Source organism: Chiloscyllium plagiosum, chromosome 18, assembly GCF_004010195.1.
Source record: "Chiloscyllium plagiosum isolate BGI_BamShark_2017 chromosome 18, ASM401019v2, whole genome shotgun sequence".
Classification (NCBI taxonomy): domain Eukaryota; kingdom Metazoa; phylum Chordata; class Chondrichthyes; order Orectolobiformes; family Hemiscylliidae; genus Chiloscyllium; species Chiloscyllium plagiosum.
In genome coordinates this window covers 43,904,330-43,931,668 of record NC_057727.1, presented here as the reverse complement: position 1 = coordinate 43,931,668, position 27,339 = coordinate 43,904,330, and the positions used below count along the sequence as shown (strand labels likewise).

General features: G+C 39.4%; 1 protein-coding gene across 8 annotated transcripts in view; it reads left to right on the top strand.

Moving 5' to 3' along the window:
- Nucleotides 1-27,339, top strand: part of LOC122559079 (FERM domain-containing protein 4B-like) — a 367,108-nt gene that overhangs the window by 266,303 nt on the left and 73,466 nt on the right. For all 8 annotated transcript variants that reach the window (XM_043708329.1, XM_043708332.1, XM_043708330.1 and 5 more), the window contains one exon: nt 24,746-24,829. In XM_043708329.1, the coding sequence (XP_043564264.1) occupies nt 24,746-24,829 (84 nt within the window). The remainder of the gene's footprint in view (nt 1-24,745; nt 24,830-27,339) is intronic.

Here is a 27,339-nt window from a genome sequence, read left to right as displayed (position 1 = left end):
CTACCCTATTACTCTACATTTCCCCTGACTAATGTACCTAACCTACCCATCCCTGAACACTATGGGCAATTTAAGATGGCCACTCACCTGTGGGAGGAAACTGGAGCACAAGGAGGAAATCCATGCAGACATGGGGAGAATATACAAACTCCACACAGACAGTCGCATGAGGCTGGAATCGAACTCGCGCCACTGGCACTGAGGCAGTAGTGCTAACCACTGAGTCACCATGCTGCCTGTGCACTGAGCCACTGCCCCCACAAAACACTCTTGGCAGCAGAGGGATTCAAGCCCACGCTGTCAAAATGGTTGGAGCATAAATCTAGTTCCTTAGACCACTCGGCCACGGTTCAGTTTTTTATTTAGTTAGAATCTAACTGATTAGCTCCTCAACTTCTTCTGTTTTTCATTGTTTTGCTCCTTTATGTTTTTATCTATCAAAATTTGTCTTGAAACCTCTGGTGGTTCAAGCATCAGCATTTTTTTTAAGAAAAGTTCCAAATCTCGATTACATTTTGTGTGCAAAGGGGCATCCTCAAACTATTGCTGAATAAACTAGCTTGAAGATTATATCCCCTTGCTCTAGATTTTCTTACCAGAGGAAATGGATTCTATGTTGTTACTCATTTGTTCTGTTTGAGTTTTACACACCTTAATCAGATCACTCCCTCAATCTGATATGAGATGGGATGGGAATGAAGTTACATTTATGTACTGAGTTTTACTCCACTGTCAACAATTGTTGATGATTGCATCAGATCTAATGTGTCACACATCTCTTTCCATAGGTGCAGAGCTCTTGGTGCTGAGCATGAGGGATTCTTATATCTATTTAAATTTAAAAACAAAATATCTGATACATTTTCAACAGAGGGGCAGTGTTTGCAAAGCCATAAGACTCTGTTTCATGCTGACGTGTTACTACAGGACTTGTTTTCTTGTCAGTGTTTCATGCAAAGTTTTGGTTCAACAGCAACTTGTGTATTCCTTATATATTACTCTTTTTTTTTTCTTGAAAGTAGCAAAAGGTCCCAAGGTACACCACCTCCTGTCCAGTAATTGCAGGTTAACTACCTCCCTAAAGCATATTTTCTGATCCGTATCGCATTTGTCATTTATGCCTTCTTGCTGTGTGAATGTTGAAAAACAAACAGCCGCTCGAGAGATTGCTGCATTGACCAAAAGGTTGGTCAGTGAGAGAGGTTTTATGGTTTGCTTTAATGAAGAAAGAGTTGAAGGTATATATGGAGAAAATTGCAGACCTTCAGGATCTTGACAATTGAAAACATGGCTGCTGATAGTGGAGCGGTTACCAAAGGCAAAAATTACAAGCATCCAGATGTCACAGGCTAGCACAGGATGATCATGTCGTTAGAGAGAGGGAGAAAACCAAGACCTTGAGAGGGATGGATAGGACTTGGTGTGAGTTAGGATCCTCAGAAATAACTGTGCTCTTCTAATTCTGGTTGACATTGCTTCTGTAATCTTAACAGCTTCAACATTGGACAAGCAAGTCTTTATTTTGTAAGCCCCTCCAATTCTATCATGAAGACAAACCTCAACAACTGTCTCATTGCCATTGATTTTTGAGAAACAAAGTATTGGATGGCATCATGTTTAGAGTAGAAAATGGGAAGATGACCATGAGTGTATTGGAATAGTAAATTATTACCAAAGGGCCCTTGGACAATTGGGAAATGTGCATGTGCACACATGCTGTGGTGGCTTTCAAGTGTTAGGGATTACTTCGGAGATACACTTAACCACGTAGGCATTGTCTACACTTTGACCACAGAATGGAAGAATACAATATCTGATTACACAGTTGATGATCAGCAAGCCTAGTATGTTTCTAGACCAGAAATAGTGAATTGTTCTGCTTTTGTTGTTTCCTTGCAGTGTAAACATTTATCTGTTGTATGACTGAGGTAAAGGAAAGTGATTCATTTGAGGAAGAAATTAGCAGGTATAATACATTGATCCAATGCTCAGTGTCTATTCCCATTTTAGTTGCAGAGTTTGTTGCTTTTGCATTGTCCAACTGATGTGATCTCTATTTAATAAGAGCTGGTGTGCATCCATTCTGTGGGCAAGAACGAAATGTTTTTTTTGTTTTGTAAATTTTGCTCCAAAGCTGCTCCTGGCATCTGTCAGTTCCCTTGGCAAGAGTTTAGATAACTGAAAAAAAACCACATTTAATGAATTCTTCTTATCTATTGATTAGAGACAAATGGACTTTCTTTGGACTTTGATTTAAAAACAAAATTTGAAAAGTTAAAATTGATATTGTATTGTAGACATTTTATAATTGATTGGATAATCCAATAACTGAGCCAGGTGAATCTGTTTTATATCATGGATTATTTTTCTCATAAATGACCAACCAGCTTAACTCACTAATGGAATTTAAAGAGATAACTGTCATTAGGATCTGGAATGTTGTTGCTTTGTCACTTCACTTCATAACCCTAAATAGTACAATAAGGATGGACTTGGTTGGGTGAACAGTAGGACTCTGTGTTAACAGCTGTATTGATTTTTAAGGCTACTGCATCTGCAAGAGACAGGATCCTGAAGTTTGATTCTTGACAGCACAAACACTATCAGGCTTTTATAGACTGAAATGTGTAGCTATTTAGCGTTAGGTTTCTTCAAAGAAAATTATTACTAAGCTATAAGTCTGAAATTTTCTTTTAGCTTAAGGTCATGGACATTTATTTGTGTTGATGTAAAAGCCAGTGTTATCTCCCACATTCAGTGACGACAGTTATTTTTAGCCGAAGTGGTGTGGTGATTGTGGTGAGTTAGAGGCTTGTCACGGCATTCAGGATAATGCAGAATGTCAAAAAGAAGTTATGTCAGTTGACAAATTGCAGCAAACGTTGAGGGGACCACAGAGTGGTGGAAGGTTTTGAGGAACATGGAGAGTGTGGATAGGAAGGCACTATTCCTATTAATAGTGGAGTGATTAGCCAGGCAGCACAGCTTCAAAGTAAGGGGAGGTAGCCAGGGGGGAGAGTTGAGAAATGTTTACACCAGAGGGTGGTTGGGGTGTGTAACTTGCTACTTGAAAGTGTGGCTGAGTCAGAAATTCAACATTAAGTAGTATTTAAACATACATTTGTGTTGCAAAAGTTTCAAGGGTGGGAAGGTGATAACCTGGTGATATTATCCCTGGACTATTGATCAAGAGACCCAGTTAATCTGGAGACCTGGGTTCAAATCCTACCTTGGGAGATGGTATTTGAATTCAATAAAAAAAATCTTGAATTAGGAGTCCAATAATTACCATGTCAATTGCTAGAAAAATCCATCTGGCTCACTCGAGTCCTATAGAGAAGCAAACTGCTGTTCTTGCTCTGGCCTACATATGACTTCAGGCCCACAGTCAAAGTCATCTACTGTTAAACTGTTCTCTGGGCATTTAGGGAAAGACAATAAAACCACTGACATGCTCATCCTGTGAAAGCGCACACAAAAAAGCTAAAAACTAGAAAATGAGATCACTGCAGTTTGATGTTTGTTATAATGATGGGCCAAATGGCCATCTGTCTGGCATTAATCTCCTAGCTTTTAAAATGGTTAAACTTCAAACAACTCCAAATGATTAATGAAAGACAGCACATTAACAGCGTAGAATTACATATGAAAATTAATTTTTCCACATTGCTAGTTTTTTTATAAAATTAGATTCCATTTTGAAGTAATTCTTCTCACTTGCCCTCTCTTGAATCTTTCTATAATGTACACCATATGCAGTCAGCTGTATGGCCTGGTCCCAAACCACCCAACACCTACAAAGATATGCATGAAAAAAGCCTTAGGCATTTTTTTTGTATTGCGCTTCAACATCAGATCAAGTTTCATAAAGTGACCTCCATGTTGCACTCCACTGCACTTCCATATCAAGATTCCAATCCATTAGTAAGTTGGGCTACATTGTTTAAATGGCGACGTAGAATAAAACTAGATAATGCCGGCAATGCTCAGCAATCTGGCAGGATAACCGTGAGGATAGATAAATATAGTTAATTTTCATGTCCAATTCCTTTTGTTAAAAGTGGAAATGGTTAGCAATGGAAGAATTTTGAAGTAAATATAAGGTAGTGAAAGGTGGGGTGGGGGCGGAAGTGTGAAGAACAATATGGAATGTTGATCGGCAAGAGAAATTTAAATGAGGGATAACAGCAAAAATTATTGGACGGGAAACAAAATAGAAATTGCTGGAGGAAACTTGGCAGCACAGTGGCTCTGGTTAGCACTGCTGCCTCAGTGCCAGGGGTGACTGTCTGTGTGCAGTTTGTACATTCTCCCCGTGTTTGCATAAGTTTCCTCTGGGTGCTGCAGTTCCTCCCACTGTCCAAAGAAGTGCAGTTAGGTGAATTGGCGAGGCTGAATTGTCCATAAGTGTTCAGGAATGTGTAGGTTAGTTGGGAGAAATGTAAGTAATAGGGTAGGGGAATGGATCTGAGTGGGTACTCTTTTGGAGAGTTGGTGTGGACTTGTTGGGCCAAGTGGCCTCTTTGCACACTGTAGGGATTCTGTCATATCCAGCAGCAACTATGGAGAGAAGGCAAACTTAATTTTCTGGTTCAGCAACCCCTCTTTAGAACCTTCAGAGAGATTTGAGAGTCCTCGCACATTTAATCTCAAAAGTTTGCATCACTGAGAAGTAGGGAAGGCAAATGGCATGTGGTGCTTTATTTCAAAGGGAATGGAGTATAAAAGTAGGGAGATTTTGCTAAAACTATACAAGACACTAGTTAGACCACAGCTAGAGTACAGTTTTGGGCCCCTGATCAGAGGGAAAATGCACTGGCATTGGAGGTCGTCCAGAGAAAGTTGACTAGGTTAACATTGGGAATGGAGGGACCATCTTCTGAGTACAAGTTGAGTAGTTTGGGCCAATACTCCTTTTGGAATTTAGGATGAGATTATCATATTAAAACAAACTAGATTCTTGTGGGACTTGACAAGGTAGATGTTGATTGGTTGTTTCTCCCTTGTGGGAGCGTCTTGGGCTGAGGGAATTAGTCTTAACATACGTGCTTGTGCATTTAAGACTGATGAAGAGGAATTTCTTGGAAGGTAGTGAATCTGTGGAATCCTTAACCACAAAGGGCTGTGAAGGCTCATTCAGTACATGCAAGTCAGAGCTTTTTAATCAAGAATGGAATCAATAGTTTTGGGGGGAAAAGGGCAGGAAAGTGGAGTTATCAGATCAGGTATTCTCGCCTAGAATGGCAGAGTACACTTTGGGGTCTACGTCTACTCCTGCCTTTTATGGTCTTTAAGTTCCTTAAGTTTAATTCGCCAATCATTGGAACTGAGTAAGAGACAGGGATTAGAGTAGGAAATAACAATGACACACCACTGGATGTTGAGAGGTGTTCAGCGCAATGGTTACCAAATGTACAGTGGACCCAAATTGAGTAGTAATTGTTTTAAACTAAATTTGGAAACAGTACAAGTATGTCCATTATTTGACTTCAAGGGAATGTTTCAGGTGTGATACACTGAGAAGGAAGAATATGTTGTGTGGTAAGAGGTGGTGAGAGGAGTAGACAACTATGTCACACAGAGGGAACATCTCTTTCAAATGCTGATTGGGAAAGATGTGTTTGGTTCTGGGATCATGTTGGAGGAGACAGACATAGCAGGGGGTTAATTGAATGCAGAAATCGTGTGATAGAAAGTGACAATGCAGAAAACTCTACAACGGCTTTGGGAAGAGATGAGAATAGAGGTTCAGGCAATAGATTGGGGATAGTCAAGGGCCTGCCAAGCATACTGCGGTGACTCCTTGGTCAAGACAAAAGGAAGATTTTATCTGAAGTACTGAAATTGCAGGTGACATTGTCGGAATAAAATGACAAGGAGAGAACGTAATGCCATGAAAAAATGCAGAATGAGAGAAAGTTTAGTGAAAGTATCAGGGACTTAGGTGAATTTATAATGGGCATTATGAGCATAATCCTGGATGCAGACTGCTCAAGTCTTTACTTGAGAGAGAAATGGATCACACTCAAACCAGGAGGAGGTATAGAGGGATTGGGTGACCATGGTGGACAAAGACTACTGGGGTTAAACTAAAACCATTAAAGTGCCAAAGAGTGATGGATGGAAGCACAGAGAAACTAGATAAGAGAACTCCACTTGGAAGTAAGATAGGATGAAATCCATTTTATTAGGCAAGATAAGCTGAAACAGTGATCTGTCAGCAGTCCGGATTAACTGAGGTGGGAATTGATTCAAAATTATGCTAGCATTGGAATTTTAGACCCGTGTTCTAATTAGTCCTGAGAAGCTGTGTTCATTACAGAGTGCATTGGGCAGAAGATGGTTTGTACCTGCTCACCGTGTAAACAATACAAAATTGTATGCTTGTGGTGTAAAGTCACCTGTTTCTCCTATTTTTTTAAAAAAAAAATGTTAAGCTGTTACCTTTTGTACTTGCTGTCTTCATTAAATGTTTACTGGCTTGTTCAATGCCACACAAGTTGTGAAATACTTTAAAAATCAATGCTGCACTATAGTCTCAGGGTCCCAGTATTAAATGAACAACTCAATTTATAGTCCAAGTTAGATCCATAGCACCTGGGTCAACAAACTGTGCAAGTGCAAATCTCCTTGAGACAAAATTTTCAACTTCTGTTTCTTGCACCTGTTTCTTTTCCAAATAAATCTAAGTATAGGCTGACAAATACAAAATGTTTTATTGTCTCAATAAGTAGGCAATGTTTTCTTTGCACCAATAGGCAGAAAATATGACTACTTCTGGCTCGGGCAGCACTGCATCAAGAGGCACCTCAAGGTGTATTGGATCCCCTAGAAATAACATGCTGCCCCTCTGTTTAGAGAGCTGTGATGGGGCTTAAATTGCCACAGCTGTGATGCAGTGGAGTGAGGGAGACATTTGATTCATGGATTGCAAATATTAGTTTGGTAGAACAAACTACTTATCGCACTAAATGTGGAAAGATTTGAACTGATGTAAAATATTTCTGCAAGTATCTGTACATAAACTCAGCAGAATAATTCTGGTGCAAATTATTCACTTGACATCCTTGTGCCTTTGGACCTAAGTAAATAACTAAGAAGCAATAACCACAGTATAATTGTCCTGATAACAAGTGGCTAAGTGGTCTGGATATTTATAGGTGTGAGCAGAATATTCTGGTCAGTGGAAATGTTTCTCCTCCATGTCAATTTATTGTGAAATTCCAGCTGGAAAGTGGAAATCTTACCTCTTGGAAATAAGTGCACTTTTTTTGAGATGGTGTTCCAATGGCAGAGTGCAACAAGGTGCCCATGGTTTTCAGTATGACAATAGCCTTTGCTATCTTTTTGTCGTTGAGTGCACCTCTGATTTTACAGCGCATTTATAGGATGCAAGAGTTATCCTCCCCGAAGTTGAATAATCTGTATTTGAATGTGCTTGAGTTTGGAAGAATACAGTGACCTCACTGACCCATTCAAGATTCTGGAGAGATATGACATGATAGACACTGAGAGGTTGTTATCTGCCTTAACCTGGAGAACCTAGAATATGGCAACCGGCTTGGGCTAAGAGGTCACTCATTTAGGAGGGAGAGAAGGAAAAATCTATTTCTGTATTCTTTCTTTGGATGTGGGCATCATTGGCAATGCTGGAATTTGTTGTCCATTCCAAAAATGCAGTTGCTTGCTAGGCCATTTTAGAGATCAGTTAAGAATAAACCAAATTGTAATGGATCGCAGTGTCACATATAGGCCAGACCAGGCAGGAACAGATACTCTTCTCTAGACAATATCCATGAACCAGATGGGTTTTTCAACAACTGGTTTCACCTACTGGCAGTCCAATTTATTTATGTGTATAGTTTTTTAATAAAACACCTACCCTGGTATGGTTTTTTAAACTCTTTCTTTCTTTTTTCATGGGACTAGGGTGTTGCTGACTCAACCAGCACTTATTACCTGTCCCTAGTTATCCCTGAGGGTGGTGGTGAACTGTCTTTGAACATATTTTACCAGAGAATTAGCCGAGGCTTCTAATTACTAATCTAATAATATTGCCATTACCTAGTATTCTATTCTGTTCATTGAGTTGTGAGGATTTGGAATTTGCTGACCCAGGAGGTCATAAATGCTCCAACATAGAGTTTAAGGCTGAAGTAGTCAGCTGTTTTGATGTCCCAGGGATACAAAGAGTTGGCAAGAAAGTGGAGTTGATGCATAAGGTTAGCCATGATGATATTGAACAGCAGAGGTGCTTCAAAGGGGCCATTTGATCCATCCCTGCTAATCTAAGTACATATTGTTGCTCAGTTACCACCTTTTTAACAACAGTTATTGGCTTGGCACAAAGAAGATAAGAGTCAAATCTGTATCAACTTAACACTATCTTTATTAGTTTAGTTAAAACAGACATACAATTCACATTGGTTAAGAAAAGGTTTAACAGCACGCGTGCAATTCATACATGGCTAAAATCTATGCGCAAACTCTGTAGGTTTCTATGGCATTCCTTGAACAGCCAAAGAATTTAAAGGCTAATACCGGAGAATAGGAGCTCATGATGGACAGGCAATTTCCCAAATCCTCAGTGTTATCCCCACACTTCCAAGAATGGGGTCCTCAACTTCCGAAGGTTGATCTCTAGAATTTTCACTGTGGGCATGGCCAAAGTTTTTCATTTTTATCAGTTTTCCTTATTTTCCTGAACTTTGTATTATTACTCCTGTTCACAAGTTGCTGTTTTTTGTGTGAGCAACCCCTGGCCAACAGTATAAATTGCACTTTGGAGATTTCTCTTCCTCATTTTAATGCCATCTCATCAAATTGTGGGAAGAAGTACTTGTGTAGACTCTCTGTAGCAAGTTTAACCCACTTGGGGAAGTCTGACTTTGTCCTAGTTAAAAACTGACCTCTTAGTGCTACTCATAGCATAGATTATTTGACTGAATCTAGGCTACTGAATTTCTGTTAGAATAATTTTCGTACTTAAGACATGCATGAATATCCTGTGTTAGAATAATTCTGGTGACGGCTGGTCTCCAGCCTAATAGCATAAATTAACTTCATCTGCATAGTATGCGTTGGTGTAAAATATTTTTCCATATCTGAATATTTTGATGGTTTTTTTTAATGGGAACATTGAGAATTCTACTACCTTTTGAACACTTGATCCTCATTTCCATAACTATAAATGATCTGCTGGTCTGTGGAAGCTGAGGGTTGGAAACTTGTCTTGTTTTCCCCTAACGATGGTAGCTGATGACACATCATTTTTCTGAGCTCTGAATCTATAATATGAAATGAACTGTTTTGATGGTAGCCCTCAGCTGCATCCATTTTAATACGAACTGCAAAAAGGTGAGAACTGGGGCACTCTGAATGGGGCCAGAAAGAATAAGAGACAATCAGCTTTTCATTCAATCCCTCACTCCAGCCAGTGGTGGTGTGTACCCACTTCCACAAGTGACTTCAAACTCCACTTAAAACAACCCACCTCCAAAGTTTTGGTTCCAGCTCATGGTTTCACTGATCTTTGAAGCTACAGAAATGAGATGAGGGAAATAAAATGGCAATGTAATAGGCAAAAAAAAGCCCTCCAGATTCTGACAAATGCTTCCAAGGCAAAGATCATTGCTTTTGATAAAATCATAAACACTTTCCCCTTCGTCATATTCCTTTCTGTATTAGCATTTATTTAGAAGTTAATAGTATGTAGATAAGGTTGTACAACAACATTTGTTACTTGATGAAATAGAACAAAGCTGATGTTATGGAAATCATAGCAGAAGAATGAAGAGTGTTGTTCCTTTCATAAGTGAGGAAGATTTCCAACATGTTGATAAATAGAAATATGTGAACATTTCTTTGAAATAACTTTGAGGATTATTGCATCAAAATCTTAAGTTGCTGAACAAAAGTGTTTAGGGGCCATTGGAGGATTGTTGTGTAAATTTGGACTTGCACATCTTCACAATTTGTAGCTTGATATTCCTGCCACATGGTCAACCTTCTGGTAGGTAGTCATTTATTTCCCACATTTATTAAAAGCATATGGCCAGTAAACTAAACCAGATCAAATAGTATAACTTGGCAAATTAAATTAAATAAGGAAATGCAGTGAAGATGCACAAAAAACACACTTGAAGGTTTCACCAATGGAAGATCCTTCAGAATGGGGATTAGGTGGAGTTGAGTTTTATCTGACATTGCTTTAAAAAAAAAGGTGCTGTTGAAGCTTTTTGGCTTGCATGCATCAGGATTGAGGCAATAGGCCAAATTTCAACTGGAGCAACAATTTGTGCCATCAGGAAAGGGTGTTATTTGGTTGGCAGATCAACACCAATTGAGACATTGCTGTAGAGAATGCATCCATTTGCCTCTGGGCTATTGTTTAATTCAGGGGAAAAAAAGCTTAATGCCTGGAAATGTGCTGTTTTGCATGCAAAGGGTAGAAGAATTATTCTCTGGTGCATTTTTCAAGTCAAATATCTGGGTTGACTTTGTTTCAATAAGCAACCCAATCCTCATGCAATTGAAATGTCATTCTTGCGTCTGCCCTGGTGGATGCAAAACAAATGTCTTCAGTATGGTTTTTTTTAAAAAGTGTCACAAATAGTTTTAGAAATTAATCAGGAAGGTCATTTGGATGAATAAATGGTTCATAGAAATGGAATTAATTTGGATGTTTCAGATGCTGATGCTGCTGAGCATGGTCACTTATTGCAAGCAAAATCTGCAGCATAAATACAATACACAAAGATCAGTAACCAGTACATGAAACTATCAGCTGATGTCCTGGAGGTGAAAGTTTTGTAGCCCTGTGAAATGATCAAACCTTTAAACTGACCAAGTGGATCTGACAAGGTGACTAGTGTCTACGGTTTGCAGTCTCTACTGAGGCCGCTGATTTTAGTCTCAATATTATAAATATGAAGTGAACATCTACCTGGCTCTGTTCTTTTATTTAAATATATTTTGTTCATAAAAATATCTTTATACAGTCACTAAAGCAGTTTGGTTCTGTACAGTAGCATATGAAGGAACAAGGAAACATTGGGGTTTGACTTCATCCAGCAACAAACCTAAGGCATTTCTTTCTTGTGCAAGATTAAATTTGAGGCACCAGGAGGATCCGATTACTGAACTGGCCCCCGTTTTAACTTTGGCAGAAGGACTTTAGAGATTTGTCTTTCCTCACTGTGCCTTGGCAAAAGCTGCCCCAAGCTTTAGTGCATCCCTCAGCACGTATTCCTGGACCTTGGCATGTGCCAATCTACAACACTTGGTTGAGCTTGATTCCTTGCTCTGGAAGGCCAACAAATTTCAGGCAGACCAAAGAGCATGTTTCTGATGGCTATCATGCCTACTCTGCTTGGATTTGATGCATATTTTCATTCTGAACAGGAGTGGGGCACTTACCCCTTCAAACCTGTTTGTCGTGGTTGATTTTGTATCTTAACTCTTTCTTTTAATCACCTTAGCTCCATATCTATTTGATACTCTTGTCTCAACAGTCTAAGTCAACCCTAATTATTCCAAGGTTGGTGCCTAGTCTGAAGTCATAAAGCAGAAGTTCCTCTAATTTATAGGCAGTCCCTGGGTTATTCAGCTTGTGGAACAATTTCCATAACACATTTTACAACTTAAAAGTCACTCCTTTTGATCACCTTGCATATTAAAGTAAATTTAGCTTCTATAATTCTCTTTTTTTTTGTATTGTAGTAAAGTGAATGCATTATGCAAGTGCAGATTAATGATGCTTTGATCTGGAATGTTCTGAGTTTGGTCCATATTTTTTAATTTGATCAAATGGATCAACATATTATGAGGGCAGCACAGAATGGTGATCGGGTTATAATATTGTAGCGCTGAGTATTTTCTGTTTTGTCTTTTATCTTTTGTTCCAGTTCTGCTCACCCTGTTACAGGAAAGAAATTATTAAACTGGAGAGGGTGCAGAAGAGACTTACTAGGATTTCACCAGAAATTGTGTTTGAGTTATGAGGAGAGGCTAGATAGTCTGGGACTCTTTTCACTGGAGCGTAGTAGAATCACAGATAAAATCATGAGGGGTAGAGATAAGGTGAATGGCAGATGTCTTTTCCTCGGGTGGGGAATTTCAAGACTAGGGGGTATACTTGTAAAGTGAGAGGAGAATTGTTTAAAGACTTGAGGGGCAATTTTATTTTTTTAACATGGAATGGTTCGTGGGTGGAATGAACTTCTGGAGGAAGTGGTGGATGTGGGTACGTTAGTGTTTTAAAAGCCGTTTCAATAAGTACATGAATAAGAAATAGTTGAAAAGATATATGGGCCAAGCACGGGCATGAGTCGGAAAGGATGGCACTAGAAAAGCACAGGTAAGGTGGCATCCAAGATACACGAGAGTCAATGTTTCAGGCATAAACCCTTCATTAGGAATGTCAAGTGTAGGGAGGCGGGACTAGTTCAGTTTTGGATTCCGATTGGCGTGGACTGGTTGGGCCAAGGGTTCTGCTTCTGTGCTGTATGATTCCATTTGCATAGAAAGTGTGACTCCAAGTTGGAATTAGAAAATTTAAGCCTTTTAACTGTGTACAATGGTATTAATCCTTACAATTGAGAATTATTTTTTCCAGAGGGTGGGGCAGGGTAGTAATAGTTGACTTTCTTTACTTTATCAATACATGTAATTCCAAGGCAAAGTTTGCAGTAAAACATTTTAGGACCGTGCAGAAAAGTTCTCAAATTTATAACTTGGAAGTTGGAGCAGCGGTGATTTTGAGACTGAGGGCTATATTCCATATCCATGGTAATAATAAGCAAACATGTGCAATATTTTTAATTTGAATTTCAGTGATACAAGAACTGTGCAGATGAACAATTGGAAAGTAACAATGTTGGTTTGTATAGGTCTGAGAGAGAAAAAACCTGCAGATGCTAGAATCCAAAGTAGACCACCAGGAGACTGGAAGAACACTGCAAACCAGGCAGCATTAGAAGCTGGAGAAGTCAACATTTCGGGTGTAACCCTTCTTCAGTCCTGAAGGATTATACTCAACTTTGGCTCTCCACCTCCTGATGCTGCCTGGCCTGTATAGATCTCTCTGCCTGAACCAGGAAACAATCTTTAGGAAATTAGTGACATTGCCCCAAATAAAAACACAAAATATCGGTAATGCTTAGCAGATATGTGGAAAGAAAAACCAAGTTAATGTTTCATATCAGGAATCTTCTGTTACAACTAAGGAGAAAATTAGAGCTGTATCAGGTCTTAAGCAAAGGTTGTTTGACACCAAGATAAAGGGAAGGTGGAAGGGAAGATAATTGGATGTGAAAGACTGGCACTGGAAGGCTAAATGTGGTGTTCACAGGGAGTGGTGATGGGACAAGAAACATGTGCTTGGAGCAGGTGTACTGTTTACTGAAATAAACAAAATGGTGCAGAGATTAGCAAAAGAAAATGCACTGAAGCTCCCCATAAGCTTGCAAACAGCATATCCTCTTCGGATTAACCAATGTTCACTGAAATTTATTTTCCAATTCACGGATCTCTAAAGTCCATGCAATAGAACACTGGTTAATACATGCAGAGATTCCCAACAGCTTCATTTCTGTGCAGCTTAGAAGGGAATGTGGCTTCTGATTTCAAGCAATTTACAGCCTTTGGACTTAATGTGAAGTTCGGAGTTTCAGACCATAACCTCTGGTGCTGACTGAAAGTCAAAGAACGATGGATGCTCTGATAGAGTCTTTGGAATCGAAATGCTAACTCCGATTCTCTCTCCACAGATGCCAGTAAACGTGAGTTTCTCCAGCACATTTAAAAAAACATCGGATCACAGGTTGTACTTTAAAAAGCAACAAATGACTAAATGCATAGAATCATATCATAGAATTTTACAGCACAAAAGGTGGCCATTTAACCCATCGTGTCTGCACCAGCTCCTGAAAGAGCTACCCACTCTTTTTAGCCCTATCTCTGTAGCCCTCTAACTTCATCACTTTCAAATATATATTCATCTCTTTTGAAATCGCCTGTGGAATCCACATCCAACACATTCCCAAGCAGTCTTCCAAATTCTATCCTTTTTTTTTTTGACCTATTTACATTCCACTTGACACTCCAGTCTAACTGTTATCTTCCCTGTTTTCTAATGTCCCACCCGGCTCATGATCAAAACCTATTGCATCGTAACTTGTCCTGGTTTTTAGCAAAGGTTGCAGATCTGAAATATTAACTCCATCGCTCTATAGATGCTGCTAGTTCCTGTTGAATTTTTTTATTTCAAAAATATACTTCATAAGTTATTTTGATGATCTGTACAATTGGTCATGCCACACATACATACATGTTCCATTTCTTTGTATACAGAGATCCTGTTGAATATTTCTAGCAATATCTGCTCTTATTGCAGATTGCCAACCTCCACAGTAGTCAGTTCTTTTGATTAGTGGCATTTACAGCACTCTGTCTGAATAAAGGTTATCAGCATTGTTATTGTGAAGTGAATAGAAAGCAGAAATGAGGTGACTACAGTTGATTTTAAAGTCCTTGAAATCAGTTAAAGGGAAAAAAAATACAGGGTTGCTATTGGTGATCTTTCCAGTGACTCCTATTGGTAACATATGCATATGTTAGTTAGCTGAAGGACAGAATCAGGCTCCACTGTCAAAATACCACTTAAGTAGGCCACTGACACTTGCTGTTAAGTGCTTCTGAGTATTTGCAAATTAACATGAAGTGGCATTGCAGCTGAAGAGGGAGGGAAAACATTTAGAATGTGGTCTACTTTTCTCAAACATGCAATCCACAATGGGGAGATTACAAACTGATTTGTCTATTTTCAAAAATATACTGTCTCTTAGGAAAGATGAGTTCATTTACCTTTGTCTCTTCCCCCTCCTGATTTACCCCCATTTGTTTTTTTTAAACAAAGGGCCATCAAAGACAGATGAAAATCTGTTCTTGGTTTCTGGATTTTTAACCCTGGTTCCAGACTTATGAATGTGCTGTTAACCGTTGCCCTCCTCGGGACGTCATTCTGTGCTCTTAGCCTACCTAAAATCATAATGATCATAGAATCCCTGGAAGCAGGGTATTTGGCTCATCGAGTCCACACTGACCATCCGAAGAGCTTCCCACCCAGACCCATCCAACTATCCAATCCCTGTAACCTTGCATTTCCCATGGCTAATCGACCTAACCTGCACCAAAGCACCCAAACAAAACCCAGGTAGACACGAGGAAAATGTGCAAACCCCACATAGTCGCCTAAGACTGGAATCGAATTTGGATCCCTGGTGCTGTGAGGCAGCAGTGCTAATTATTGAGCCACTGTGCCGCATATTTTAAAATATAATTGTCATAGTTATTATGACACTGAAATATGCCTTTTGTCTCTTCAAATCTATGCCAGCACTTTGTAAGGTCATTCTATCAGTCCCATTGCATTACTGTCTACCTCCTTGGCTTAACAGGTTTATTTCCCTTCAGTATCTGTCTAATTTCTGATTGATTTCCTAATTGCCTCCATTTCCATCCCACTTGGATTGTATGTTTCAGACACCAATGTCAACACAACGTACATGCACTATCTTTTTACACGATGGATGAGAGCAGAACTAGGTGCAATTCCCATCCACCATTTGAGTTTGATCATTGTTTTTTCTTCTTTTAAGAGGCATGTAGCCATCAGTTACAAGCTCAATGTGAAAATGGGCTCTGTATTTAAATATTTTGACAAATCATTTTACGACATGAGGTGTCTAACTCCAGATCCTGATGGGGCAAGATTGCCTTCATTGTCTCCTGATTCACCAGTTGGACATAGTCTTAGTGATTATGTAACTTGTACCAATTGCTATCATGCAATTAACTACATAGGCATAGACATAGTCATACAGTGTAGAAACAGACTCTTTGGTCCAACCAGTCTGTGTCGAACATGTTCCCACCTAAACTAGTCCCACCTGCCTGTGCTTGGCCTGTATCCTTCCAAACATATTTTGTGTACTTATCTAAGTGTCTATTAAATGTTGTAACTGTACCTGCATCCACCATTTTCTTTGGAAGTTCATTCCACACACAAACCACTGTGTTTAAAAACAACTTGCCTATCATCTCTCTCTCTCAAATCTTTCCCTTCTCACCTTAAAAGTATGCCCCCAGTCTTGAACTCTCCCATCCTAGAGGAAAGACACCTGTAATTCACTTGATCTATACCTATCATGATTTTATAAGTCTCTATAAAGTCACCCCTCAATCTCCTACTCTCCAATGAAAGAAGTCCCAGTCTCCCCTTTTAGCTCAAAACCTGCATGCCTGGCAAAATCATAGTAAATCTCTTCTTAACCCACTCCAGCTTAATAATATCCTTCCTATCACAAGACAACCATAACTGTTCACAGTACCCCAGAAGGGGCCTCAACATGACTTCTCAACTCTTATGCATAAATGACTGAGCAATGAAGACAAGCATGTTAAATACCACCTTAACCGCCCTATCTATATGTGACTCAAACTTCAAAGAATTATGTACCTGAACCCCTATCATCTTGTTAAGACAAGCGACTATCTCTTATTAAGACACACTCTCGTGGTTCATCCTCTACCACCGAGAGTTGTACTCTGTTGTACACTCTGGTTTACGTCTTAAAACATTCCTGCCCCATCCCCCAAACAAAAAATTCTCTTGAACACATGGTCTTAGTTGCTTATTTCTCTCGGGATCATTCATAATTATGTCACAGCCCCTGGAGGAGAATTCTTAGCTCCAGCAGTTCTCAAAAGTAAACTTTGTTTGCCTTCTCTTTACCGTGGAGACCTCAGTGCCTTGTTCTGTTTTCTTCTCCAAAGTTTCTCATCAACTCTGGTTATTCTACTTTACACCAAGACATTTTGAGGCTGCTAGCTTCTCTTGCTGACTTCAGACTGGACAGCCTTTGGTCCTCACAAGATTCAAACTGAGATTAAGGCTAACCTGCCTCCCCCCAAGGTCAATGATGATGTCTCATTATAATCACCAAGTGTGTGGAGGTGCCAGTGTTGGATTGGGGTGGACAAAGTTAAAAATCTCAACACCAAGTTTATAGTCCAACAGGTTTATTTGGAAGTACTAGCTTACAGAGTGCTGCTCCCTCACAGGTCTGTTGAGCATTCATTTATTTTGGCCAACTTCTCTTGAGTGACAAACTATCTAAAGTCAAAACTATAACTCAAAACCTCTTTCAGCAAACACCCAGATAAATTGAAACCATAGAAATTTCTTAAACCCCACCAGTCTTCAAGATGATATAGCCTGATCAGGGCTATCCTCAAACTAGTATTTAATTTGCTCCTTAGTTTAACCAGAAAATTGTAATTAAGCCCACCTGCTGTTCTCTTGTTCTGTCTTCTCTATTCTGATCCAGTTAAACAAATGGAAGTGGCCTTTTGAGGAAGGGTCACTGGACCCAAAATGTTACCTCTGCTTTCTCTCGACAGATGCTGCTAGACCTGCCGAGCTTTTCCAGCTATTTCAGTTTTTAGAACCTTCTGACCTGCCTTTTTTTTTGTTTTTCTGGCAATCTCAGCAGCCTGTCATTTTAAGTGCCTCTGCAACCATGCTGTCAGAACTAAATACTAGGTTGGAATTTGTGACGAGTTGAGGAGTCATTGCATGCATTGTATTCTGATAAAATCAACCGAAGTAACGGTGTCAAAGCCATGATGTAAATGGATTTGATCTGTTTTCAACTTTACCTTCTTAGTAAAATGGTTCAAATATTTCAATTCATCAGTTGCAATTAATACCTAACCACATTCTAGTGTTGCAAAAGTCAAAACTAATATTGCTGCAATGCAAATGTGAGAGCAAAAGGTTTGGAGCAGAGTGGGCTTCTATTCATGAGGAAGACGGCCACAAACAAAAATCACTTGACAAAAATGTAACATTCTGTTCGAGTTATTTCACAGAGATGTGATCCTGCAAGACATCAATTCTGATGCTGTAGAATTCTCTGGTGTATTTCATAGGACTTTCAACTACAGCAAGAGTTTAAATTCTTGACCACAGCACCAATGCCTGTTTGAAGGTCTTTTTGTGCCAATAATGTGGTGAGCAAGTTTAATTGTCCTCTTAAGCATGTTGTCTGGTACCCACTGGTGGTAATGCCATTTTGTTCCTGACACAAGGGAGATGTATACGGTCTTGCATATCTACAATGAGCAATAGCACTAGGAGGTCATTTTATGGTAAAATATCTAAATCTCACCAGCCATATGTGGTTTTGCTGATAATGCAACAAATGCTCTTCTTCCCTGGCAAACAGAAATGGCAGATGTTGTGCCATTGCATAAATGTGTCATCGTCAAGGAAATTTAATGTTGTTGACCTAAAACATTCTACTTATAACGAGAGAGGAATATTGATAGTGCTACCAACATTAGGAGCAATGTGGCTTTTCACTTCATCTCCGTTTACTTTTAAGCAACCGTGGAAACACTTTTTGGAATACTGCGTGTGATTCTGGTCTCCCTGCTATAGGAAGGATGTTATGATACTTGAAAGAGTTCAGAAGAGATTTATGAGGATGTTGTCAGCATTGGAACTAGAGGGAGAAGCTGAATAGGCTGGGGCTATTTTCCCTAGACTTGTAGGAGGCTAATGGATGACATTTAGAGGTTAATAAAATCATGAGCGTGGAGAAGGTGAATCGACAGGTCGTTTTTTTTCCCCCCCCAGAGTAGGAGAGTTCAAAGTTAGAGGACATGGGTGTTTAAGGTGAAAGGGAAAAGATTTTTTAAAAGGGATCTGAGGGACAACATTTTTCATGGAACAAGCTGCCAGAGGAGGTGGTGGAGGCTGGTGCAATTACCATGTTTAAAAGGCATTTGAATGGATGTATGAATAGGAAGGGTTTAGAGGGACATGGGCCAAATGCTGGTGAATTGGAACGATTTGGACTGAAGGGTCTGTTTCTGTGTTGAACATCTGACTCTAAATGTTTATTCTCTTCCCCTTCCTGTTATTATTCTGTGAATTAGGCTTGAAAAAATATCAGAAAACAGCATTCATACAAATCCAGCAAAGCTTTTTCAGTCAAGACAGGGATGTCTCCTTCATGCTTGACCTGCTGTCTGAATATGTAGAAATTTAAGTAAACGTTGGCAACGTTTCAAAGCTTTCATTTCCTGATTACACAAAGGGCAAATTAATGCTGTGGAGCATTCCTTTGTATTGTTCTATCATGTTGAAATTGTAGCTTTTGTAGTGTTACGTTGGGAAACATAATTATAGTGGGGCTATATGGTAGCATCGGGCAAACCTAACAATTGGCAGGCTAATCACAAGGCAGACTGCAGATTAAAGGATTTTAGGGGAGGAATGGGGACACTGGCTGCAGTTTTAAACAAAAAACGCTGGCAGGAAGTGGCTGACACTGGCTACACTATCACTATTTGTCTATCACTAAGTGCACTGGAGAAACTGGAGACAGGTGATGGTCAGGTACTATAGAGAGAGAGAGGAAGAAAGGCTGTGAGCAATAGCTCGGAAGTTGAAGGTTTCGTGGAGGGATTGGATGAGCACCCCATGCTTCCCTGGCCAAGAAGGATTGTTGTAAAATAAAAAAAAATCCTCTCTTGAGCCAGCACCTCTCTTCAGTCTGCCAAGTATTCTGAATCCTGGGCAACACAACTAGAAGCAGTTGAATTTAAATCCAACCCTTGGTCGCACTTTCATAGAATCCCAACAGTGTGGAAACAGGCCATTTGGCCCAACAGGCCCATGCTGACCCTCTGAAGAGTCACCCACCCAGATCCATTCCCCTAACCTATTATTCTACATTACATTTCCCCTGACTAATGCACCTAACCAACACATCCCTGAGCACCGATGGGCAATTTTAGCATGACCAATCCACCTAACCTGCACATCGTTTGGACCGTGGGAGGAAACTGGAGCAGCAGGAGAAAACCCACACAGACACATGAAGAATGTGCAGACTCCACCCAAACAGTCGCCTAAGGCTGGAATTGAACCTGGGTCCTGAGCGCTGTGAGGCAGCAGTGCTAACCACTTGCAGCCCAATTTGAGAACCCAAATTGAATGTGATTATTGAGGTTCCACATTGTTCCAACCTACAACATAGAGAAACTTCCTATGACTATCTATCCACAAGATAAGTAACAAATGCAGTTTTAATTTCTGAAAGAAAAATATGATATTGTAAATACACATTCTGTTCTTTAGCATACAAAGAATATTTCAACATTGTTTTATTTCTGCCGTACGTTCTATTTCATTTCATCTGTTCTACTAACGCTCGTCAATAGAATTCTTGATGGTATGTGAGACCTTTCTAAGTTTGTCAGTTCGACAAGAACACAAATTAATGCACTCTTAATACTTCCACAGCAGCAAATATTGAGATGCATGGGAAAAGTTTTATCATCTCCAAAGTTTTTGTTTTGATTTTTAAGGTTTGTGGTAGTTTGCATTTAAAAGGTGAGATCACCAGTTAATCCTGCAACCGTGTAATATGCATTCAAACCTGCAATTCAAATAACCACTGCGTAAGCTTTCTATTCATAGATTTGCTTGCACCTAATTTGCTGCAGACTTCCTGACAATTTACGATTGATCCAATGAAATGATGCATCGTTCAATTAATGTCACATTCGTAAAGATGAACAAGATTTGGGATGAAAGTGATTACATTTATCTATTGAAGTAAACTTCATTCAAGTTGAGGCACACTCCTTTGTGAGTGTGCTTCAACACATTCACATTTGTTATGCCTGGATGAAATTTTGTTTGTAAGAGAGTAGCCTTCTGCTCCTCACCCTTACAAATGTGAATAGATTTTAACAGGTCATGCTATGGTCAAAACATGGTCTGGTATCTCTTTAAGGAAAAAGTAGAATCTCCATTCCAAATGTGCAACTTCTCATGACCAGCAGCATTCCCTCAATCAACACCCACTGAAGTAGTTATCTGGTCCTCAGCTTCTTTGTTTGTGCAAATTCACAGCTGTCACATTTGCTTTGTAAAAATGACTGCACGTTAAAAGGCACTTATGATGCATTTTGTGATATTTTAAGGGTGTGAAAAGTTCAGATGTAAATGCAATTTCTTTTAATGGAAAATATAGTAACCACAATGCCATCAAGTTCTTGCACAAGTTGGCTATTTTTTCCATAGTTATGCAAGAGCTAAAGACAGAATATTTAGCTTTTTGTGTCCATTATTTACAGGCGATCACATCTCAATGCTTAGCCTCCATGCTCTACAGTGTTTATACGGATCCATGATCTTTCAAAATAAACTATACAGGAAATCACTTCACTTCTGAGAGTACTTTTAAATGCAGAATAAATCCAACCACGTTCAAATTATCCATAACTTTACAAAATTGTTTTCTTGCATTTCATAGACGCCTTTAGAAATGCTTCCTTTCTAAATGAATATATAGCGTAATCTGTATGCAAAGATGGCATGTGGTTTGAAGGCATGGGTTTTTAATGAATATAGGAGAAACTGAATGGAAACGCAGGCAATTATTATGTAATTGCTGTAATATCAGATTAAAAGATCTGTCTTGGATAACACCAGCTTTAGTGGAGGTTGGATTGGTCATAAAAAGTAAAAGCTTTTTAATGGTTGTGGTGTTCTGGAGGCTGTTGGAATGTTTGAAGAGCTGCTAATCATTACAGTTGTCAACTTGGTGGAGATAACTACTGTATATCAAACTATGGTGTGAAGCAACTCTATAATACCAGGCCATCCATTCCATGCAAAGTTTGGACCATTTTCAGAAGATGGAATCATTTGGAAAGAGGCTGGAGTAAGCTATTCAGCCCTTCAGACTGTCTTGCTTTCTGTTATGATGGCTAATCATCCAACTCGACCCGTTCTCCCATTTTCCCCTATATCATTTGATCCCTTCAGATCTCAGTGCAAAATCTGACTCCTTCTGGAAATCCCAAGATGCTGTAACCTTGACTACTTTCTGTAGTAATGTATTCCATACGTTCACCACTCTGAGGGAAGGAAGTTCTCCTCACCCCAGTCGTAAATGGTTTACCGCAGTGATCTCTGCTCTGGATTCCTCTGTTATTGGGCACATCCTTACTGCATCTATCCTCTCTCAAGTCCTGTCAGAATTTCATACATTTCATTGTCAGTATAGCAATTTTAAAACCATTAATTGAGCTTGAATTCTTATTGAGTCTGCTTTCAATTTGTGGTTATTAAATTATTAGCTTGCTTTACTGTTCATTTTAATTGTCAAGTCTGGTGCCTTGGTTGTAATTATTTATATTTGTACTCACTACTCCTCTGATTCATTACCCGTTGACTCATGTATGCAAAAGGTTGGCTGCACCTTTTTTTTAATGCCTCCATTGGTCTAAATGTGTAATCCTTTGTAGTAGATTGGAGAGAGATCTTCAGGTTTTGTTATCCACAGAAAGCCCTATTCCCCAAGGTTAATGAGGACTTGGAGTCTCCATCTCCCCCCTCAAGTGATGAGGGAGCTGTACACTTTAAAACGGTTCTGCGTACTTAGTGACGCGGAGTGTATTGTAACTTTCCAGTTTCTGTAATATTAAGGATCCAAGTGCAAAGGAATGTCCATGAACTAACATCACAGGGCTATTTTTTTCCCCCAAAGAGGTTATTCTACAATGTAATTCATTTTCCTGTTGTACCAATCTTAATCCATCTACTATTCAGAAATCTGTTTCATTCTCCATTTCTGTTCTCCAAATCGCCACAGCTGTCAGCTTCATTGGAAGGAAGCACCCATTAAAAGCTGAGATAAGAAGTCAAGTTACATTTTTAGGGCATTGGCATGTGGGTAAACAAATTTAAACATACTGCTTCATGGCACAATGTACCCCAAAATCAAAAATAACTGGTAATAGTGAATTGGGTGCATTATGCTTGTCCATTAGCAACAAACAAAGTCCATTTCTTCCTGTTTAAGTTCACATTTCTGTAAAGCTTTAAGTTAAGCAATACTAGTAGTAAGTTCTCAACATTGTCATACTCCTTAGTCTCCTATTTTAATGTTGGCATTTACCAAATTATGCGAAACAATTTAAATCTTTTCATTAAATAGATAATTAAAGGATTTCTTTCAGAACATAAGTATTTGTCTATTGCAACTGGTTGTTTCTAAGATTTAATACAAAAATAAATTTAATGACTATATTGTTCTTCATTGCATAACTTTCCTGAAATTCCATTCATTGTCATTCATACAAGATCACTTCTATGGTTATGTTAATGCAATGTTATCTTCTCTAGGCCACATTTGGAATACTGCATGCAATTCTGGTCTACCTGGTATAAGAAGGATGTTGCCTGGATTGGAGGGTTTGAGCTCTAGAGAGACTGAATAGGCTGGGGCTGTTTTCCCAGGAGCATTGGAGGCTGAGGGGAGATCCTTTATAGAGATTTATAAAATCATGAGGGCCATGGATAGGGTGAGTAGACAAGGTCTTTTCCCTGGCGTTCAGGAGTCCCAAACTAGAGGACAGGGGAAAGATTTAAGAGACAATGTTTTCATGCAGAGGGTGGAGGCTGGTACAACATTTTAAAAAGGCATCTGGATGGGTATATGAATAGGAAGCGTTTAGAAGTATATGGCCCAAGTGTTGGCAAATGGGGTTAGATTTATTTAGGATATCTGGTCAGCATGGACAAGTTGGACTGAAGGGCCTGTTCCTGTGCTGGACATCTCTAGGACTATGACTCTGTGACTGACTAACTGGGAGATCTATTCCCACAGAGTTTTGGTCTATCTCAGGAAGTTCATGGTGGGACAGTCTCCACTTCATGTTAGATATGAACTATAAATGTGAGTGTAATAAAGCTTCCCACAATGTCTCTCAACATTGAGGAAAAGTTGACCTATGTTACACTTAATGTAATGAAAACAGCAAGAGTTTGTCTTGAATGGTTTTGCCTGGGACTCTTTAATTGAGGGCATGGATGCCAATGGAATTACATTTGCATTTTTTGGCTAAGTTTTGGCCATAACACTGTCAGCACAGGGCCAAAAGTCCAGCATCTCTGAGGGGAGGGTGTGGATGTTGGAAAGAAGGAACAGGTTCAAATGCTATGAAGCAGTTTATATGCGATTGGAAAAAAAATGTGAACATAACTTTTGCATTGCCATCTGCTGTTTCTCATTCTGCCAAGTCTTAATATGCTGTGCAACTGAAACAGATTTCACAGTTAAAATCAAAATTCCTTTCAAGTGAAAAGCGCAACAATGGTTGCTAGTAAAAACGTAGTTCCTCGCTGGATTAGCGCAGTTTGCTGGTGTGTTACTTCAAGAACATCTCTGTTCCAGTCCCCAGTCTGTGTTGAGCTGGTATATTTTGATCCGTGGCAATGCAAGTGAGTGTGTATGACTAGTGTAATAAGTTTGTAAAGTAGCTATTAGTTATGTTTGGTTTCTGACCCATGTTCATATTAAAGTTCCTAGACATGTAACAGACTTTTGATCAAGTGTCAGATCCAAATGTTACCTTGCCTTCCTTAACCGTATTCTGACTATCCCACTGTGAACTGTGTTGTGTGATTATTTTATCTAACTTGACATGGCAAATTTTACATCTGCCACAATGCAGAATAAGCTTCACAAAATTTCTGGAATTTCAACTCAAATGTGATATTACTAGCTGATCGATAATTGCTGTAAGTCAATATAGAAGGTATTATGTTTGTACAACATTCCTATTCCATTGATAATTACTCCACTTAATTTCTCAGTGATGAAATTGCAAGAGAAGAACTGAAGAAACTCCCAGCTCTTCCCACCCGGGCATTGCAGGAACATCCATCACTTGCATATTGGTAAGTACAATTAAAAACACAAAGAAGCTGTTGATAAGGAATAGGTAACTTTCTGTTGTAGGTTAGCAAACACTCTTGTTAAGCAGAGCTATTGGAGATAAAATGATCGACAAAACAATAATAGCCTAATGTAAATGGTAAAGCATATTGTTCTTTCTCCTAACTATTTTTAAATTAAGTTGCCTGGCGAATTAGTTGTGGATTAATATTGAAGATAACAACTCATTTAACCTTGTAAATGGTTGTGATGATAAGGAGAATGGTTCTTTAAGGGGCATGAATTAAATCTTTGAGCAACCAAGTCTGACTTGGATGGTTGCTGTCACAATTTGAGCTGTTCCTCCTGGTCCACTTGCGGTGCAGTTTGCATATCTGCCCTGGCTTGTCCTCAAATGGTTGAGAGTTATTGACATTCTTAACAAGTTTGAAATCTCGAACCTCACCATTCTGGTCAGTTATCAAGTTGGGGTGAGTGGTGTTCACGGTTAACCAGAGGTTTGCCATTGAAAGTTGGGGCAGTTGTCAGTTTGTAGAGCACATGGGGGACTACAGAATTTTTGTTTGAGATCCGGTTTCAATGGGAGTACTTGGTTACCTGTCAACCAGTGGTCAAGGAGAATGTTTGGACACCAGGACGTTCAATATCTGCTAATGCAGCAATCAACTCAATTATGTTGGAATTAACATCCCAGGGCCAAAGTCGAAATTACTTTTTTTAACATGTCTATTTTCCCCCTTACACCTGCTGACCCGTGTAGTTGCTATTAAACATCAATCGATAGCATCCCGGTAGAAGATGATATTGTGTCCTCTTGATTTGTGTACACCCAATTGCAGCAAACGGTCATTTGGATAACAGTGAGAAGCGTGAATCCTGGTTTTGTTGAATTACTGTCTACCCCTGCACCTCTACTAACAAAGGCAATGATCAACCTAAACTGCTGCTGTGGCTATCCATTTTCTAATCGACCTGTTCAAAAATGTTGATACACTTCTGGAGCAGGTGGAACTTGAACCCAGAGCTCCAGACCCAGAAATATCACCAGTGCACCACAATCAGCAGATTACAAATTGCACCTCTTTATAGTTTTCTCTTTATACATGGACCTGAATCAAACGAAGCATAGCCCACGCCTACCTTTACCTCCTCGGCCATTGGGAAGAGCTGAATGGCAAGCTCACTTGTCAATGTCTAATATACAAACACTTGTACCTGCATAAGTTGGCTTCCCTACTAATGGTAATTCTTTGTTTTGGTGAATAGGGTAAGTTATTGATTGCTGCAATGAAGAGCTCATCTGCAGTATTGGTGACAGAGAGTCTAATATTCCAGTGCACACTGTGCAAATTCACTACTGTTAATGTGACCATTCATTCAATGAAAGTTTTCCAATTAAAATTCTTTTTCTGTTAGTTTAAATCTTAAAGTCTCCCTTCATCACAATAGTGACTATACGTCAAAAGGACTTCATTAGTTTTAGTGTTTTGGGAAAGCCTTGGATAATGAAAGGTGCCATGCACGTGTCTTTCTTTGTTTAACATGGCTATGACCTAAATGGTTCTCACAAAATATGTCCTGTAGTGTGAGTATGGTGCATTGGCTTAACTGGGTTTAAACTATGACTTGGGTGGGTTGGGTTAAATATCAGTGCCCGAGCATTGGACAGTGTCTCCCTGCTGAAGTGATTGTGATCCAGTCTGAAGTGATTCCTGAGCAGTTCTGCAAAATGGGCCAGGTGCTGTCCAGCAATCTTCAATAGATCTCTCTGTATTCTGTTTAATTTGCAAATGTATAGCCCATTTTTAATTTGAAATGGGCTGAAGTAGTAAGCCAGATGTTGAAGACCTCCTTTCACAGTCATTTATAAATGGTGAGATTTATTTCTTATGGCCTTGTGCAAGATAGCAGCTGAAAACACCTGTGTTGCTCTGTGACTATGATAAAGAACCATCTGATACATTTGCATTAGAGTTTTGTGGCTTCCAGTCATCAAATCTGCAATGGATGAGTTGTACAAAACTCTTCCTATTAATTTGTGTACCTAAGTTGCACCTTTTTTGTATGTTAACGGTTTCCTGTAAATGTAATTGAGCAACTTGAGTGTTACACTGCAATGACAACCAGAAAAAAAGGTACATGTTTATATGTAAGAAAAAAATCTTTTGGGATGGTTTAAGATTCAAAGAGAGAAAGTGAGGGCTGTAGATGCTGGAGATCAGAGCTGAAAATGTGTTGCTGGAAAAGCGCAGCAGGTCAGGCAGCATCCAAGGAACAGGAGAATCGACGTTTCGGGCATAAGCCCTTCTTCAGGAATGAGGAAAGTGAGTCCAGCATGCTAAGATAAAAGGTAGGGAGGAGGGACTCGGGAGAGGGGCTTTGGAAATGCGATAGGTGGAGGGAGGTCAAGGTGAGGGTGATAGGTTGGAGTGGGGTGGGAGCGGAGAGGTCAGGAAGATGATTGCAGGTTAGGAAGGCGGTGCTGAGTTCGAGGGATTTGACTGAGACAAGG